Source organism: Mytilus trossulus, chromosome 10, assembly GCF_036588685.1.
Source record: "Mytilus trossulus isolate FHL-02 chromosome 10, PNRI_Mtr1.1.1.hap1, whole genome shotgun sequence".
Taxonomy (NCBI): Eukaryota; Metazoa; Mollusca; class Bivalvia; order Mytilida; family Mytilidae; genus Mytilus; species Mytilus trossulus.
The window spans coordinates 72,009,425-72,026,199 of record NC_086382.1 but is presented as its reverse complement, the minus strand read 5'-3'; the positions used below and the strand labels follow the sequence as shown (position 1 = coordinate 72,026,199).

General features: G+C 31.8%; 2 protein-coding genes across 2 annotated transcripts; both read right to left on the bottom strand.

The window, feature by feature from the left end:
• Positions 1-1,848: 1,848 nt before the first annotated feature.
• On the bottom strand, positions 1,849-4,617 carry LOC134688488 (piggyBac transposable element-derived protein 4-like). Its single transcript, XM_063549251.1, has one exon. The coding sequence runs from the start codon at positions 3,986-3,988 to the stop codon at positions 2,234-2,236; it is 1,755 nt and encodes a 584-aa protein (XP_063405321.1). The 5' UTR covers positions 3,989-4,617; the 3' UTR covers positions 1,849-2,233.
• Positions 4,618-7,924: 3,307 nt separating this feature from the next.
• On the bottom strand, positions 7,925-11,994 carry LOC134686617 (galactose-specific lectin nattectin-like). The gene is made up of 5 exons (XM_063546292.1): positions 11,917-11,994; positions 9,833-9,918; positions 9,422-9,503; positions 8,249-8,471; positions 7,925-7,998 (listed from the first exon to the last, which is right to left on the bottom strand). Exons 2-5 carry the CDS (start codon positions 9,869-9,871, stop codon positions 7,974-7,976), a joined length of 369 nt encoding a protein of 122 aa, XP_063402362.1. The 5' UTR covers positions 9,872-9,918; positions 11,917-11,994; the 3' UTR covers positions 7,925-7,973.
• Between the last annotated feature and the right edge of the window lie 4,781 nt (positions 11,995-16,775).

The following is a 16,775-nucleotide window of genomic DNA, read 5'->3' as shown; positions in this document are numbered from 1 at the left end:
TATCATTGTCAAAGTGTTCATAAAATGTAGGGCAAACGAAATAGTTTGTAAAAGGCAGCAGTCATTAAAGGTCTTCCAAAGACTTGTGAAATCCATTTTTGCAAATGTAGTATATTTGAAATGTGTATACCTTTTGAAGAGTTTAGGCTTTTATTATTTTAGTTGAGTGTGTATGCTTCATAGTAAGAATGTTGTATAAAGTGTGGCACTAAACCTATTGAATCATAAATCATGAATTATTTCTGACTTCTAAAGTCATAACAGAAACTTAACCAAAGGTGTGTAGAAAATAGTCAGAATTATATATTTTTCTAAATTTATTGTGCAATATATTATGATTGATCATAAGTGAGAAAATTATACAGAATAAAATTCTGTCATTTCAGTGAGTTATTTAAAGATTTGTTCAGTATTTCAGTGATTGCTTTAATATATGTATATTTTTGTTTTATGTATAATTGGATTTTGATATACAGTATATACAGCTGGTTACTTTTGTAAAATTTAATGTCCAAAAAATTTGTTAGCAAGGACAACTGGAACCTCAGCATGTGAGGACATAAATATTATTAATTTTCAAACCATATACAGTCAACACATGGTTTTAGATAAATATTACTGACTAGTCGGTGCATTACTATAACTCTGTCTTCTCTTCCATTGGTTAACACTTTCACTACTGAATTTATTTTTTCCGCGGGTTTCTGTGGCCGAGGCAAATTTGCACGCTCAGATTCCCCAGCCTGAATTAATTTCGTGATCGGTGCTTCAAGAAAAGTTGCAACTTGAAAAACGTGCTGCAACTGGAAAACCACGGCACAGATTGCAAAATAAACTGATACGGAAGTTGAATAGATTACTATGTTTAATATTTTCTATGTCTTATCAAATTGAAACGAATAATAAAGTCCTTATGATGTTTGAAAGTTTGATTTTGTTACCTTGTTTGCTCAATGTTGCCAAAATTTCGATACTGAATACGTGTAAAATGCATTTAAAACGTATAATATCCGGCAAATCGCTATTACCGAGTCTTCTCGTTTGTCTTATCAATCGATTTGGTCATTCAAACATCGTTTATGGCAAGTTCGAAGCTTTTTATCTTTCATTATTGACCGTTTTGACTTTCCGTTTACGACCGCCATTTGTACTGATGAAAAGACAACTCTGTCAATCGACGAACGACTACTCTTTTTCGATGTACAATAATATATGGAACCACAGATACGTTGTTAAAATTCAAAACACTGTTTAATTTTGATAAGAGCGATTATCAAACAAATTAGATATGAAATTTATGATTCATACTCCAAGAATAAATGTCACTATTTTGTTTTAGAAACTGTGCAAAAAAAAAAAAAAAAATTGCAAAAAAAAAAACTTTTCAATGCTAAAATAAATGCTTTGCAAAAAGAAACCATCTATGATCTTCTATACTCTGACAGATTCAACAAAGACAAATTATATTATGCCTTTTTCCAATCAGCTCTTGCAACTTATTTTAGAAGAATAGAGCAGAATAGCTGGCCAGGAATGTCAGTTATTTACTATACTATTAAATATAGAAATAAATAATCAGAATCACCATTATGTACAAGAACATTTGTAGTTTTTTTTTTTAGGCAAAGGTAACTTTCAACTTTCTCTGGTACCAATTGTAATTCCCCGATATGTTACAGCTTTATTCATGGATTCACTATTTGTATTTCCAGTTTTAAAATCACTCAGTTTTCTAATTTCATTATATAGTATACAAGTCTCAATTGAAAACAATGTTCAAACCAGTGTGTTCTTTCACTTATAAAATGAAATTTTACATTCATTTATTGTGTACACACATAACAGGTATTCTCAATTCTTGATCATTCAGTGCAGGTTTTTTTACCATATCAAGTTACAAAACTTAAATGTACTGGAACTGAAAGATATTTTTTTTTATCAGTACATGTATAACTAAAGTCTTCAAAATAATTTATAAATTTTCAACAATAAGATTTAAACGAACAAGAACAAAAAACAACCAACATTCAGTGACTCACCTATGAATTGTGTGCCATTCCCTCAAGGATTATTTCTTTGTAATTCTCTTGCTTTTCCTCACATTTTTTACACCAATTGTCATGATTATTCAGTTAATTAAAGGTCAATTTGAAAAAAGTTTAAAAGTTATAACACAAATCCATGAATAAAACTGGAACAATAAACGGTATTAAACAAAGAACACAAAGTCAGTCTAGCAGTAATTCTTCTCTGTATGGTAAATTGTGAAGCATTGAGGCATACAGAGGTGTTTGCCACATACTGAACACCCATATTTAGTTTGTCTTATATTGTCTTGCTTGCCATTCTTCTGTCTCATGTAACAGACATGACACCTGCCTTTACTATTTAAAGTTGTAGGCATGTGTCTTTGAATCAATCTCTGATCAGGGGCAAGTAATGGCCTTCCTCTCCGTACCCCGGCAGAATATCCATTGATCAATCCTTTTATCAGCAAACAAGAAAACTGAAGGAATGTGAGGTTTGAAGAATGGTTTGGACTTAATGTGAATAATCTGTAGGCATTAAATTTAACCATCTCAAGTAGACTAAAAAATACTTTTTTTGGCCATTTTAAGGTTTTCTGGTGATAACAGTAATACTGAATGTATTGATCTGCTTTGTCAACACCACCCATATTACAAGTGTAGTCAACAATAGCAGATGGGCAATTAAACTCCTGTCTTGCAAATTGGCCGTCAACATTTACTGAGCGAGTAACTTGACCAATGCTTTCATTGTGTATTGTTGACAATACTGATACAGTTTTTTTGTCCTTCCAAGATACCGCTAACAAAGCACCTTTTTGCCTGAATTGATGGTCTCCACGAGTTACAACATTAACTGGCTTTTTACACATGATATCTTTTGGCAAACCTGCCCTAGTGTTACGGACTGTTCCACATGCAGCTGTGTCATAATTCTCCCACAACTCTAAATAAAGGTTAGGCGATGTAAAAAAGTTATCGGTATAAACATGATAGCCCTGACCTGCAATATTTGCACCTTCTAAACAATTCTTTACCACCGAAGAACCCAGACTGCCCTCTGTTCTAACTGTTCTACCTGGATACACATCTATATATTGTATGTAGCTGTTGGCAGATTCTGCCAGCATCCAAACCTTTACGCCCCATTTATGTGGTTTACTTGGTAAGTATTGTTTCAATAATGTTCTCCCTTTGAAAGGTACCATACACTCATCAATGGTGACATTTCTTTTTGGTATATATTCTAAACCAAATTTATTATTTAAATGGTTAACTACAGGTTTAATTTTATATAAAGGATCATAATTTGGTTCTCCTTGTCTAGGTTCATTTGCAACGTTAGAGAAATGGAGGTACCGCAATATTTGGGTGTATCTGTCTCTGGTCATTGTTGATGAAAATATTGGGGTGACCATAACTGGATCGGTTGACCAATATAATTTAGTAGATGGTTTGCGATTTATTCCCATTTGGTAGGTTAGACCAAGAAATGCTTTAATTTCTGGTAAAGTTGGGATACTCCAAGGCATTTTGTTATCGTTTGGCCTGTGCTGAATGTTATAGTTGGCATAACTATCAGTTTGGTTAATAAGAAACTCAAGAAATTGATCACCCATGTACAGTTGCCAAAAATCTAAGACTTCCTTTTCAGCACCCATGACGCGACTTGGCCCAGTATTGCCACGAGGGGTAAATAAATGTGGTAGACCCCTTTCATAAATATCAAACCTAGAGTGCCATCCATCGCCACCATCTCCTCTCTCATCAATATGCACCTCCTCCTCCCCTTCATCCTCATTTTCAGACTCATTGAGATCTCCATCACTATCATCCCCTATCCCCTGTTCACTCAAAATAACTCGCAACCTTTCCTCAGCGGCCAAAACCTCTTGTTCGGCATTTATAACATCAGTTTCACTAAACCCTTCAAAGTCGCCGTCAGATTCGTCTGACGACATTTTTAGACTGCAATAGTAGCAGACGAACTTGTACTTCCTTAATTAATTTCGTGCATTTTCCCGTACATTCCAAACCCAATTATCTTTTCCCCTCGAAACCGGTGACAAAAAATTAAAACTACATGCAAGTCTTACCTGTCTTGTGCCTACTTGTGGGGAAAAGGGCCTACCAATGATCGCTTTCATTATTTATAAATATATATTGAATCATTTATTATTATTATATATCCAACAATACCTATGAAATGTGAAGGGCTCCTTTAAAAGAGCGAAAACAGCCGTACTTCCACTGCTTGTTATCGAGAGGAGCCATTTTGAATCCTCACATGACCTCAAAACGTGTTTCCGGTTCTAATTTTAGAAAATAAAATTTTCCGATTTGATTTATTTACCTTTCACGATGTTATTAATGCTGCTGAAGAACTAAAATATGACCCTCAGGTATCGTAGATTTTGATTGAAGCATTGATTTTAACTGTTAAGAACGGCAAATACCGTAAAATTGCGGTTTTCATTGGGACAATATTTATGTATCCTGAAAGATACACTCGCCCTGCGCATCATGTATCCTCAAGGATACATCCGCCCTGCGCATTGTGTATCCTCAAGGATACACTCGCCGCGAAAGGGTTAATTTGTGAATTTGGCTTCATTAAAATGCAATCTTCAAGGTACTGATGTAACTTTGTCCAACTTTTTCATTATTATACAAAAGCAAAAGAAAAATAAATATATATTATCATGTACTGTCTTTGGTTAGTTTATTATATTTTCTTATCCCAATTTATAAATAATTTCATGTCACTGGTGACATATCCTTTGTTGAGTTTGTTTTAACCAATCACAAGATTTAAGTGTAAGTGTTTAGGGGGACTTGTAATTGTCCCTAATAAATTAGTTGGGAGCATTGAGTATGTAAGGTTGAGTTATGAAGAATATTTCATAATGGTTAGATTTGCCTTCTTTATTTCAATTAATGTGTTACTGTCACATCGATGTATATAATTATTTTTTTTACTTCTTTACACAAGTCTTCATGTGAGTGTGGTTCAGAGTTTCAATTCAATAAATGTTTAAAAGTATAATGAAACTTTAACAAAATGGACCCTTAGATATCTTATTTTGCTTCTTTTTTATTCTTTCTTTTATTAAAATACATTCCAGTATTAGAAGTTTTAACTTTCACATATATTGTATGATGCTTTTCTGTTAAATTTCAATAGAACGCATACCAATAAAACAAAAAAAGTTCTTTGTTTGAAAGTGAAAATATTCCTGTATAAATTTGGTACACATGGAGTGCTTTCCTGGATATAGCCTGAACCTTTGTTCTAATCTATTGGGGATGTAATGGTAGCAAATACAGTTTTACTTGCACATAGTGTGAAAAGTCAGATTCCTAATTACTTGTGACTCTTCAATCACAATATTGTACTGTTATTTCTATTCTAAAGTATATCATAGTAGAAAATTGTTAAAAAAAAACACACCAAAAAAACCCATCTTTGAAATGTTAACTGCATTTTGTTCTTGATTGTAACAATAAATTGGAGTGACAGTCTTGAGCTGTTGACAACAAATACCCAATCAAAAGTTGTGTTACATATCATATTATGTAAGACACATGTTAAGAGAATAAATTAGCATTTGTAAATAAATAAAAATAATTTGTAATAATGTTAACTATCTTTGATTTCAGTAAAAAATGCAATGCACAGAAATTTTGTTTTTCTATTCAGTGCCATATTATGTTATAATGTGCTATTTATAATTTATGAAATATGTTTACCATGTACATTTGTACATTCTTATATTTTGTCTTCAAGCCTTAGCTTGATTAATTGTTACATTTGTATGTTGAAGGGAACTGCTATCATAAAGCAGCGTTGTCCCACATCATCCATTGTATATTAAAATGTTTTGAATGTATTGAATGATATGGTGATATTGAGAAATAGTGATAAATAAAAATATCTATGCAGTTTATGTCTGGTTTTTTTAGATGAATTTTTCAGACTTTTGTTATAATAATGATAAAAATACCTTATGCATGGTCAGTTTTTCACATGCATTTTACTGTTGTAACAAAGGCTCCTATATTTTGTGTTTATTGCAATGAAAGGTGGGAAAAAAATACAATCAAATTAAAAAAAAAATGGTAATCCTATATATATTGAATGACACCATGGGGGCAACACAACACAATGTTAGTAGCACAAATAGATTGTTGGAAGGATAGTAACTATAAAAAAACACTTATACTTATTAAGATTATAACTCTAAAATTAGAGATATGGATGTATTTTTTATAAGTATAGTCTAAGCGTTTGAATTACATGTAACACCAGTTATTTTATTTCTGTATCATTTTTAAATAGTTTTGAAAAACGTATATTACATAACTGAGAAAAAGTAAAGTCACAAAAATACTGAGCTCTGATGAAATTTCTAAACGGAAAGTCCCTAATCAAATGTCAAAATCAAAAGATAAAACACATCAAACTAATGGACAGTAACTGTCATATATATACCTATCTTGGTACAGGTATTTTCTTAAGTAGAAAATGGTGGATTGAACCTGGTTTTATAGCGCTAAACCTCTCATTTGTACATTGTATGACAGTCACATCAAATTCCATTATATTGAGAATGATGCGTGAAAAAAAAGGAAAAAAAAACATTGATGCGTGAACAAAATAGACATTAGAGGTAAAATTGTTAAAATAGGGGCACAGCAGTCATTACCGTATCACAAGAGAGTTATCTCCCTCAACAAATGTGAAAATCGAAGTGTACAACAAAAAAAAAATTACAATCAAACAAGTAAAAAAGGTCCAATATATAAAAGTGTGACGTTGCTGAGTAAAACAAAACAAAAATCCGTAGATATAAGCCAAATACAGGTACGGTTATATGTTGGTGTGGTAGAACATCCTTAGTTTATCGATCATTTCAAGGTGGTGTAAACAGTAAGTTGATAACTATGGGCATACAATGCAAATGTCAACATGGATGCACTGACGTTTTGGAAGGTGGTCATCTTGTGTCATATTATTTTATTTTCAACCTATCATGTTTGTCTAGTGTAACTGTCGTCTAAAAAAAGTTTGGTGCGACTGACGTACACAATTTTCCAATTGATATCGATGATGAGATAACTTGTTTAATTTGTGTATATGAATGCCTGTTAATGCTTAAAATTATACAAGCAGAACTGATCTAGGTCACCCAAACGACCTTCGATAATAATAAAGTTACAAACATGAAATGGAATTAATCAAAGTATCTCAAGGATGTGGTTTAGTTTTTGTGATTTATTCTTTTATATATTGCAATAGATGTAATAGTATCGCCAGACATAAACGACTTTCCATAATAGACAAAACGCCATGTATACTAGCTTTATATTATCATGCAAATAAAAACAATATTAATATATTGAATTTCTTATACAATCCAAAATGAATAAAGACATGAACATGAGAATATTGTATACTAATACATAAATGCACTGATCTGATAGGCTCAGAGTACGACACAATTGTTTTAATTTGAAGGTTTCGTGTTCCTCTAACGTGTTAGTCCTTGTACATGACTCTAGCAGATTTAATAAAACGAAACTAATTTGACTATTCAATATCAGATCTGATATATTAATGTACACAATAATAAGCATAGGGAAAATGTAATACCTTAGAATCGGTAGAGAGGGTAACAAATTACAATTTAAGTGTTAAGGTGAAGACGATATAACCGGTATGATAAAACCTTAAGCCTACATAATTATGTCGTGGCCCTGGAATTACAAGTTTTGTAGTCAGCTCAATACATTAATGTTTCTGACATGTAACAGGTAGCTAATTGACCTGATTTCCAAATGTTTTCATATCGTCCGTCAAGAACAGTTGTTTAAACTTTAAAATAATCACAATAATGTAATGCTTGTATTTTTATTGAACTATGTTAAATAATTCTTCGTCACTGTTCACTGTTCTTTTTTCCTTTCATTCCTGAAAAAATAAATAAACAGATGTTCTGCTAAAATAAATAATGTTCTCTACCATTTTTCCTTTTGTATTTGATCTGATACGTCGATCTGAAAAAGTGGGATGTTCAAATCTATTATTGTACCTTTTAAACAGATCTGATTACTACTGTCTTTAAATTATTAAATACTGTCGAACCCATCAATATTTAGTTAACAAAGTGTTATCCTGTACTTTCAAAAAAACAATAAAAACACGAAGAGTAAGTAACTACCGCTGACAAATAAATTTGTAGTTCCCTTTGCAGGTAATATCATGCCAAAAATATCCTTTATGGTTAAGCCAAACCAAACAATTCTCCCCTGATCCTCCGGCAGGTTCATTATAATCTCCAGTATACCAGTGGTTATAGGATATTGGCTCTTGATTCTCTATCCAAACCCATCTTCCTTCAGCAAACATGTCTGTACCGCCCAACCAAACTATGTTAGGGTATACTGTGTAAAAAAAATAATTGAAGAAAAATAAGTTGGAAAATTGGAAACGTGATGGGTGAATATATGAATTCATTAAACTATTTAAATCTATTTGTATGTTTGCTATAAATTTGAGAGTCGGGTTTCAAAGATAGTCCGATACAAGGAAAATATAAATGATAATTCATAGTATGGGTTAACTAACATAACATGATAATATACCTGCATTCGCTTTTCAGAGAAGACTGCTGATTTAACTGGTTTAAGCTTATATAAGCCAGTATATATTAATGATCGTCAATACATTTTTGAGTAGACAGGTGGTGTAGTTTTGTGTTGGTGTCAATAAAATTGCATTAAGTAATTATATCGTAACATCTTATGTTCAAATGGTTAATGTATTTTTGAATTAAGCAAGAAATAAAAATATGTTAGTAGTTGAAAAAAGATCTTTGTGCAACTTGATATACGTACATACCAGTCTTGTGTCTTGTGTTTTCGTGTTGAATTGTATTAAGACGACCAAATGTGGATAAAAATTGTAAGTAAAATACAAATATACCACTTGTTTTCTCCTTCTTCTAATGGATATTTAGCTAAACAAATAATGTGTTTATCTGTTACGTGTTAGCATATTCGATGCAGTGAGTTCTGAACAACCATAAAGACATAACTGAAATACTTTCTGGTAAAATAGAAATAACATGACATCAATTTATCGATATTTCATTTAGAAATATACCAATTTGTATTTCATAAGTAGGGTTTCATGCTTTATAACATCATTAATGACTTTTCATATCAAATAAACTCATCATAGATACCAGGATTAAATTTTGTATATACGCCAGACGCGCGTCTCGTCTACAAAATTCAGTGACGCTCGAATCATAAAAAGCTAAAAAGACCAAATTAAGTACGATCAACTAAAGTAAAGAATGCCCAGTCTTAATTTTGAAAATTGAACTTACCGTTTGTCATTGACTTGATAAATTTCATTTCATCAGAATTGGATACAGTTGCTAGACAACCGCCAAGTGAATAACATACACTCTACAATTTGTAAGATAAGTTTGAGTTCAGTGTTTTTTGTTTAACATTTACATCATATCTATGTATTTTATTTACTGAATGGAAATCAAAGTGATAAAATTTCTTAGTTCCGTTAACTATAACTTAAAAAGATATCTGTGAAATCAGACTCTTGTTAAGAAAAGGTTTTTCAAGTATTGTGGTACGATATCAAAATAGTGCTTCATACAATGCAGACAATCACATTAACTCGACTTGCCTGGAACATGGTTGATTTTTTTTAATCTTATTTTTCCACATAGTGTACAACTTTTTCCCATTAACTTATGCCAATTAGAATAAAATTATACCTGCGCTTCCATCCATGTCATTTGTTGATGGACTAACATAAAGTCCTTGTTTTTATACTTCACCCATATGTGGTCATTATGGCCCTCTGAAATAAAATATCATAATGAAAATGTGTCAAATGAATAAGTTTCACCGACCGATTTTCCCGAAACAAATATTCAACTATAAATCCAAATTTATTGGCGGCGTGAATCTTAACGGTATCAGGTTTTCTGATTCGTGTGAAACAAAATTTGACGTTTGTGTATAATTCAATATGATGTATGTATACTACATGTATAAGGCCAAGGAACAGTAAATGGGCTAAGTCACTTTTTTTGGTAAAAGTTGGCATATATAACTGTATCTGAAAATCGAAAAGAAAAATGCATTTATCTTTTCATTTTTGGGTCCTCTGCGTAGACCGCGTTCAAACTATGTCGATTTCTTTGTAAAATTAGGTGACAATGATTTAGATTTTAACAACTTAAGATGTAAATTGCAAGATAAAAATAATATATGTACATTTTTACGAGCTTTAGAAGCAGGACAAAAAGCAAGGCTTGTTTTATAAATCATACTAATTGTACAGTAATTTTAAGATTTCTTGCATTGAACATAAATGAATTGAAAACTATACTTCATAAAAGATAGCGTATAAAAAATGAAAATATTGATAAACATAGACTGAAGAATGATACACAAAATTACAAATGGTATATCTTAACAATAATCGGACATTTATAGTGTTGAATTTTATCTTGGTCGCAGTTGCACACATTTCTTCCACATGTATGACAAATTTAAAAATTAAGAATGACAAACATATTGTTTATTAGACATTCATCATACAGATGGGTTATAATTGATTTATGTATACAGTTGAAATCAACGTTCATTGAGTCAATTCTTACAAGCTGATATATTACAAGTTGGAACTTGAACACGATTAAAGATACGTTATTGTCTAATTGCATACCTGGTACAGCCGAACTTAAAATCGATGAGGGTTTTTAAACTTCTGCACCGCAACCTAATCAAGTAAGTCGAACGAGGCAAAACCTCTATCTATCTATCTATCATGTCTATAAAGTGTTAACGCCTTACACACACATTTAATCTTCAAAGTCAAACGGTTTGGCATAAAATGAAGTTAAATTGATGCATTTGGTATTTAAAGTAATACGGTGTTGGTAGTTATTGTGATCTGTTTTGCTGTGTGTTACTTTTTACAAAATTTTTGCATTCATCGTCAAGACATATATATATATATATACAACTCGTCTAAACATCAACCCAACAATGTTAGATCTGTAAATTTGCTTTCGCAAATTTTTGGTTCTTCCCTCGCCGGGATTCGAACCCATGCTACTGTGATATCGTGTCACCAAATCGCCTGCACTGCAGCCGTCCCGCTAGACCACACGACCACCTGGGCTCTCAAAAGAAGAGCTTCCGGTGGGCATGTGTTACCTTTCCACGTCAGTTGTAATCTAGCGGCGTACTACAGTACATGATATATAAGGCATGAAGATGTTATTGTTACAGATCAGCTAAATTATCTATAGTAAAGGATCCTGCAAATTAATGCAAGATACAGTCACAGAAAATAATTATATTTATAAGTACGTCTGAGTCAGTGACAACTCTACAACAGATCTATCCATCGGATCACCAGCAATGATGGTGATACATGTACATGGCTTTGTACATTATGTATAAACAACTCGTCTAAACATCAACCCAACAAAGTTGGATCTGTAAATTTGCTTTCGCAAATATACTGTAAGTATGAAATATGTGTATGTCTTTTTTTAAAAAAATAATTATTGGAGGAACATATTTTTAATCGGTTTTGATTTTCTCTTTCAAAGCCAATCATGTTTTATTCAGGAAATACATTTTGAGCGTGTATTTTTGTATTTTAAAAAATTAAGACATTATTGGGAATCTTTAAATGGACACGTTTGGAAAGTGCACAATTATATCTATGATTTGTTTTAATTACGTAATGATTTAATTGATAGTATAAATTAAAAATAATAATGTATATTTGAATATATATAAAGATCTAACTTCAATAATGAGTTTAAAGCTAATTTACCTAAGACAGTAATATCAAATAAGCAAATAGCTATTATCTAATAAACATCCATTGTAGTAACACTAGTTATGTTTGAAAATCAAAACTGTATACATATGTTGTAGTGGTATCAATATCTTAGAACATTAAAATGAAACATGTTAATATCGGTTAGTACATCATTATATAAACCTTTATTTAGGCTGACGAAGTAGTTACATATTGAGCTGGGTTTTAAGACACTGTTTCACCTAGATGGTGATTGCTCTGTAAAGGTTTCCATAGCTGTAGTTGGCAAAACATTTAGGAATGTTTGGATCTCAATGCTCCTGAATTTTGTACTTTATTTGGCCTTTTCAACATTTTTGTTATTCGAGTGTCACTGGTGAGTCATTTGTGGACGAAACTCGAGTCTGGCGCATATAAAAATTTTATTATGAGTATATTTCCATAGTCTTTAGACAAGTTTTTGTAAACATATATTAGGACAATATTTTCTCTTTGAGTTAACGTTTCGGCTTTTGATATTTCATTGTATCAGACTATCAATCAAAAGTTGAGATTCGTTGCTAGTGCACAGAACGGAAAAAAGCGTTTTTGACATTTTTTTTATATAATATTTGAGAAAGCTGAAAACGCATTTTGATATGCGCGCTTGTGTTTTAATTTAAATGTATTCCCATAAGTGCTGACTGTGACATTGAGGATCCTAAATTCCAAAAAGTGGTGCCAAATAAGGCTAAGGTAATCTATTCCTGGGATAAGAAAATCCTTAGTTTTTCGAAAATTCAAAGTTTCATATTCAGGAAATTTATAAAAATGACCACATAATTGATATTCATGTCAACACTGAAGTGCTGACTACTGGGCTGGTGATACCCTCGGGGACTAAAACGTCCACCAGCAGTGGCATCGACCCAGTGGTGTAAATAGTTATCAAAGGTACCAGGATTATAATTTAGTACGCCAGACGCGCGTTTCGTCTACATAAGACTCATCAGTGACGCTCATATCAAAATATTTATTTATAAAGCCAAACAAGTACGAAGTTGAAAAGCATTGAGGATCAAAAATTCCAAAAAGTGGTGAGATGATGCAAGCAATAGCAATACTAATTTTATCCATATAGGTTTATTTAAGAAATAATTCATGGGGGCTTGAATATATCGTGATTTTACCACGGGTTGGCCCTTTATGACACATATTTTACCCTGAGCGATAGCGAGGCGTAAACTATCGGCATAAAGGGACAACCCGTGGTAAAATCTAGATATATTCAAGCCCCCATGAATTATTTCGATTCTAATAGCCTCACAGTAATTAGTCTGCTAGCAATGGTGTTACAATCAGGCTGAGAAAAATCATTTTGGGGGATATGACATCTTTTCATGGAGTTTTTCTGACGGAGCTCTAAATGGAGGTTCAGACTTGATTGGAGTTAATGGTCTTGTTGTGTCATATAGGTTACTGGTTTTTTTTTGTAGACAATTGAAACTATTATTTCTTATAGAAATCATTGGCAGGACCATTTCATATTGCTGTTTATCACATATTTATAACGATTTCATATCCGGAACACTTTTGATTTACAAATGACAATAGCAAACCAATCAACGACATGTTCATGTTTATGAATTTTCCTGCTGCCAAATGGGTTTTATCTTTTGACCATAACAGGAAACGCCCGAAGTTTTGAATGTTGAAAGAAACAAATCAACCATTAGAGAAAAACAAAGGAACAACAGAAACACTGACGTGCCATGTAAACAAACGCCAACACACATAGAAACGAACTATTTGATAACAACTGTCAAAATTCCTGACATGGTAAATGCCATTTTCAGAATAAGATGATGAATTGAATATGGTTTTATGACTGACAAAACCTCCTGCGTAAATGGCCATGTTGAATAATATCTCTTAAATGACTTCACTACGTGACAGAAATACAGCGCTAACAAACGCACAAATACCCATCACAAAGAAATGCACAAATAAATAATATACAAATCGTTCCATATAAACCGCAAAAATTAACGAACGTCTTCCATTAACAGCAGCCATTGCAGGACATCACAAACAATGCAGTATTCTTGTAACGAAAACCAGTATATAATCCTGCATTTTATACATTATTTTCACAATACTAGTCCAAACAGTTTTTATGATAATGACGGTATTAAAAGCTATTTAAAAATGCTGTGATGACGTCATAATTGTGTGAATTAACACAATACTGTATCCTTGGAAAATGGAAATCAACTCGACTATACTGACAAATAAGGTATATGTGAAATTTGCAGAGCGTACAGAATTCTAATCATAACGATAAGACATAACACACTATCCAACTGAAAACACAACATAAGCATGCTAAGTTAATACATGAATGTTGAATGTTAACACTACCGAGACACGTCGTATAGCAATGCTTGCAAATTCACACTCGGAAAACCAGTCATATTAGGGAACAGGCCACGTTCTGTACTTATCAGACAGAAAACATAGATGTCAAACCACAATATAGGACTTGGAAAAACACTCACTTGTTAGTACTAAAAGGTATTTATAAATATCTGACAAAACAAGCCACACACATGGCATTTAAAAATATCCTCGACAGTTATGGAACAAGTTTGTTTCCTTTCCTTTACGAAACATTCAGATCATCGGCATTTAAAGATTATAAAAGATATTTGAAGATCATTTTTAGTTTTAATATGATGCATCTTTTTTTAACAGCATCATATAAACGATGCAATACAAACGGAAATACGCAATACGACATACTAAAGCTAAACAACATAATGAGGTGTTCGGTTTAAAAACATTATTTTAGTCCTAGTATCGTTAATGACATATTTTTTTTTATTGTCGATACATAATTCAAAACCAAATACCTCTCAATATATAAAAACTGAACTGCTAGTCTTAAAACATATAACAATGTATTTCGACGAACAATGTAAATATAAATACAAAGGTATAATGTACATGTTGCAAGTATACTGTAGTTGCTACTTTGGAATCGTTTTACATTCAGGATTTTATCTTTTTCATCCATAAGTCTGATTCTTGTCCGGGTTTTGCGTTACTTTTGGTCTTTTTTGTTTTGTTTTATATGTGACCTTAGACGTTTTACATAAGGTTTGGATTTTCAAGATTGTTTATCATTGCAGAAGAGGTGCACCTTGTACAGTAAGGTTGGTATAATGATTATTATTATTAAAGAATACCAAATCCTTATTCATGCTAAGCATTTAACACAATACATGGTAGAAAGAAACCCAAATATGTCATGATGTAGTTCGAATGCAAAATAAAATGAACTGGCTACATCGTGTTTCTATCCCATACGGAAGTAAAGAAAAATGACGATATGCAACATATATAAAAGTACGCTATTTTTTATATAAACAAAGGAAAGATTTGATTTTATATCTTCTTAAAAAAATGTCATAAGATGTGTATTATTCTGATCCTTATTCTCTCCCGTAATATAATAAAGAAGTGTCTTTTTATACTGCGGGAAAAGAAGATGTAATGAGGATCAGTATATATAAGACGATTTAAATAAACATACTGAATACGGGATAGAATGAGAATCAGTAAATATAAGACGATTTCAATAAAGAACTGTCTTTTTATGTTTGATACGGGATAGAATGAGGATCAGTTTATATAAGACGATTTCAATAAACAAATGTGTCTTTTTATGTACAATACGGGACAGAATGAGGATCAGTATATATAAGACGATTTCAATAAAGAAGTGGGTTTCTTTTTATTTATTAAAAAAAGTGTCTTTTTATATTAAATACGGGATAGAATGAGGATAAGTATATAGAAGACGATTTACCACTTTTATTCCCCTTTAAAAGTGTCCTGTACGAAGTCAGGAAGATGGTCATTGTTATATTATTGTTCGTTTCTCTGTGTGTTGCATTTTAACGTTGAGTCGTTTGTGTTTTCTCTTATTTTTGAGATATTGAGATAAGACGTGGCACGGTACTTGTCTATCCCAAATTCATGTATTTGGTTTTCATGTTATATTTGTTATTCTTGTGATGTTTTGTCTGATGATTGGTCAGTTTCTGTGTGTGTTGCGTTTCGGTGTTGTGTCGTTGTTCTCCTCTTATATTTAATGCGTTTCGCTCGGTTTTGGTTTGTTACCCCGATTTTGTTTTTTGTCCATGGATTTATGAGTTTTGAACAGCGGTATACTACTGTTGCCTTTATTTATCAATAAAAAAGTGTCTTTTTATATTGAATACGGGAGAGAATGAGAATCAGTATATATATATAAAACGATTTCAATAAAGAAGTGTCTTTTTATGTTAAATACGGTAAAGAATGAGGATCAGTATATCTATATAAGACGATTTCAATAAAAAATTGTCTTTTTAATTAAAAAAAAAGTGTCATTTAGATCAAATACGGGATAGAATGGGGATCAGTATATAGAAGACGATTTCAATAAAGAATTGTCTTTTTATATTAGAAAAGTGTCATTTTAGTTCAAAATACGGGATAGAATGGGGATCAGTATATAGAAGACGATTTCAATAAAGAATTGTCTTTTTATATTAGAACAGTGTCATTTTAGTTCAAATACGGGATAGAATGAGGATCAGTATATAGAAGACGATTTCTATAAAAAAAAAATGTTTTTAATGTAAGAAATGTGTATCTTATTACGGGATAACAAAGAATTATTTAATCTATATAAAAGTTTAAGAAAGGGTTTTCTTTGTGGAGATGTTATAAAAAAACAGATAAAAAAGCTATTCTATATGTTGAATAACTTAAATCAACAGTCTGTTTGTATCTGGATATGCATTTAACAAGGAGAAGTACGCTCGAATAACAGTTACAATTTT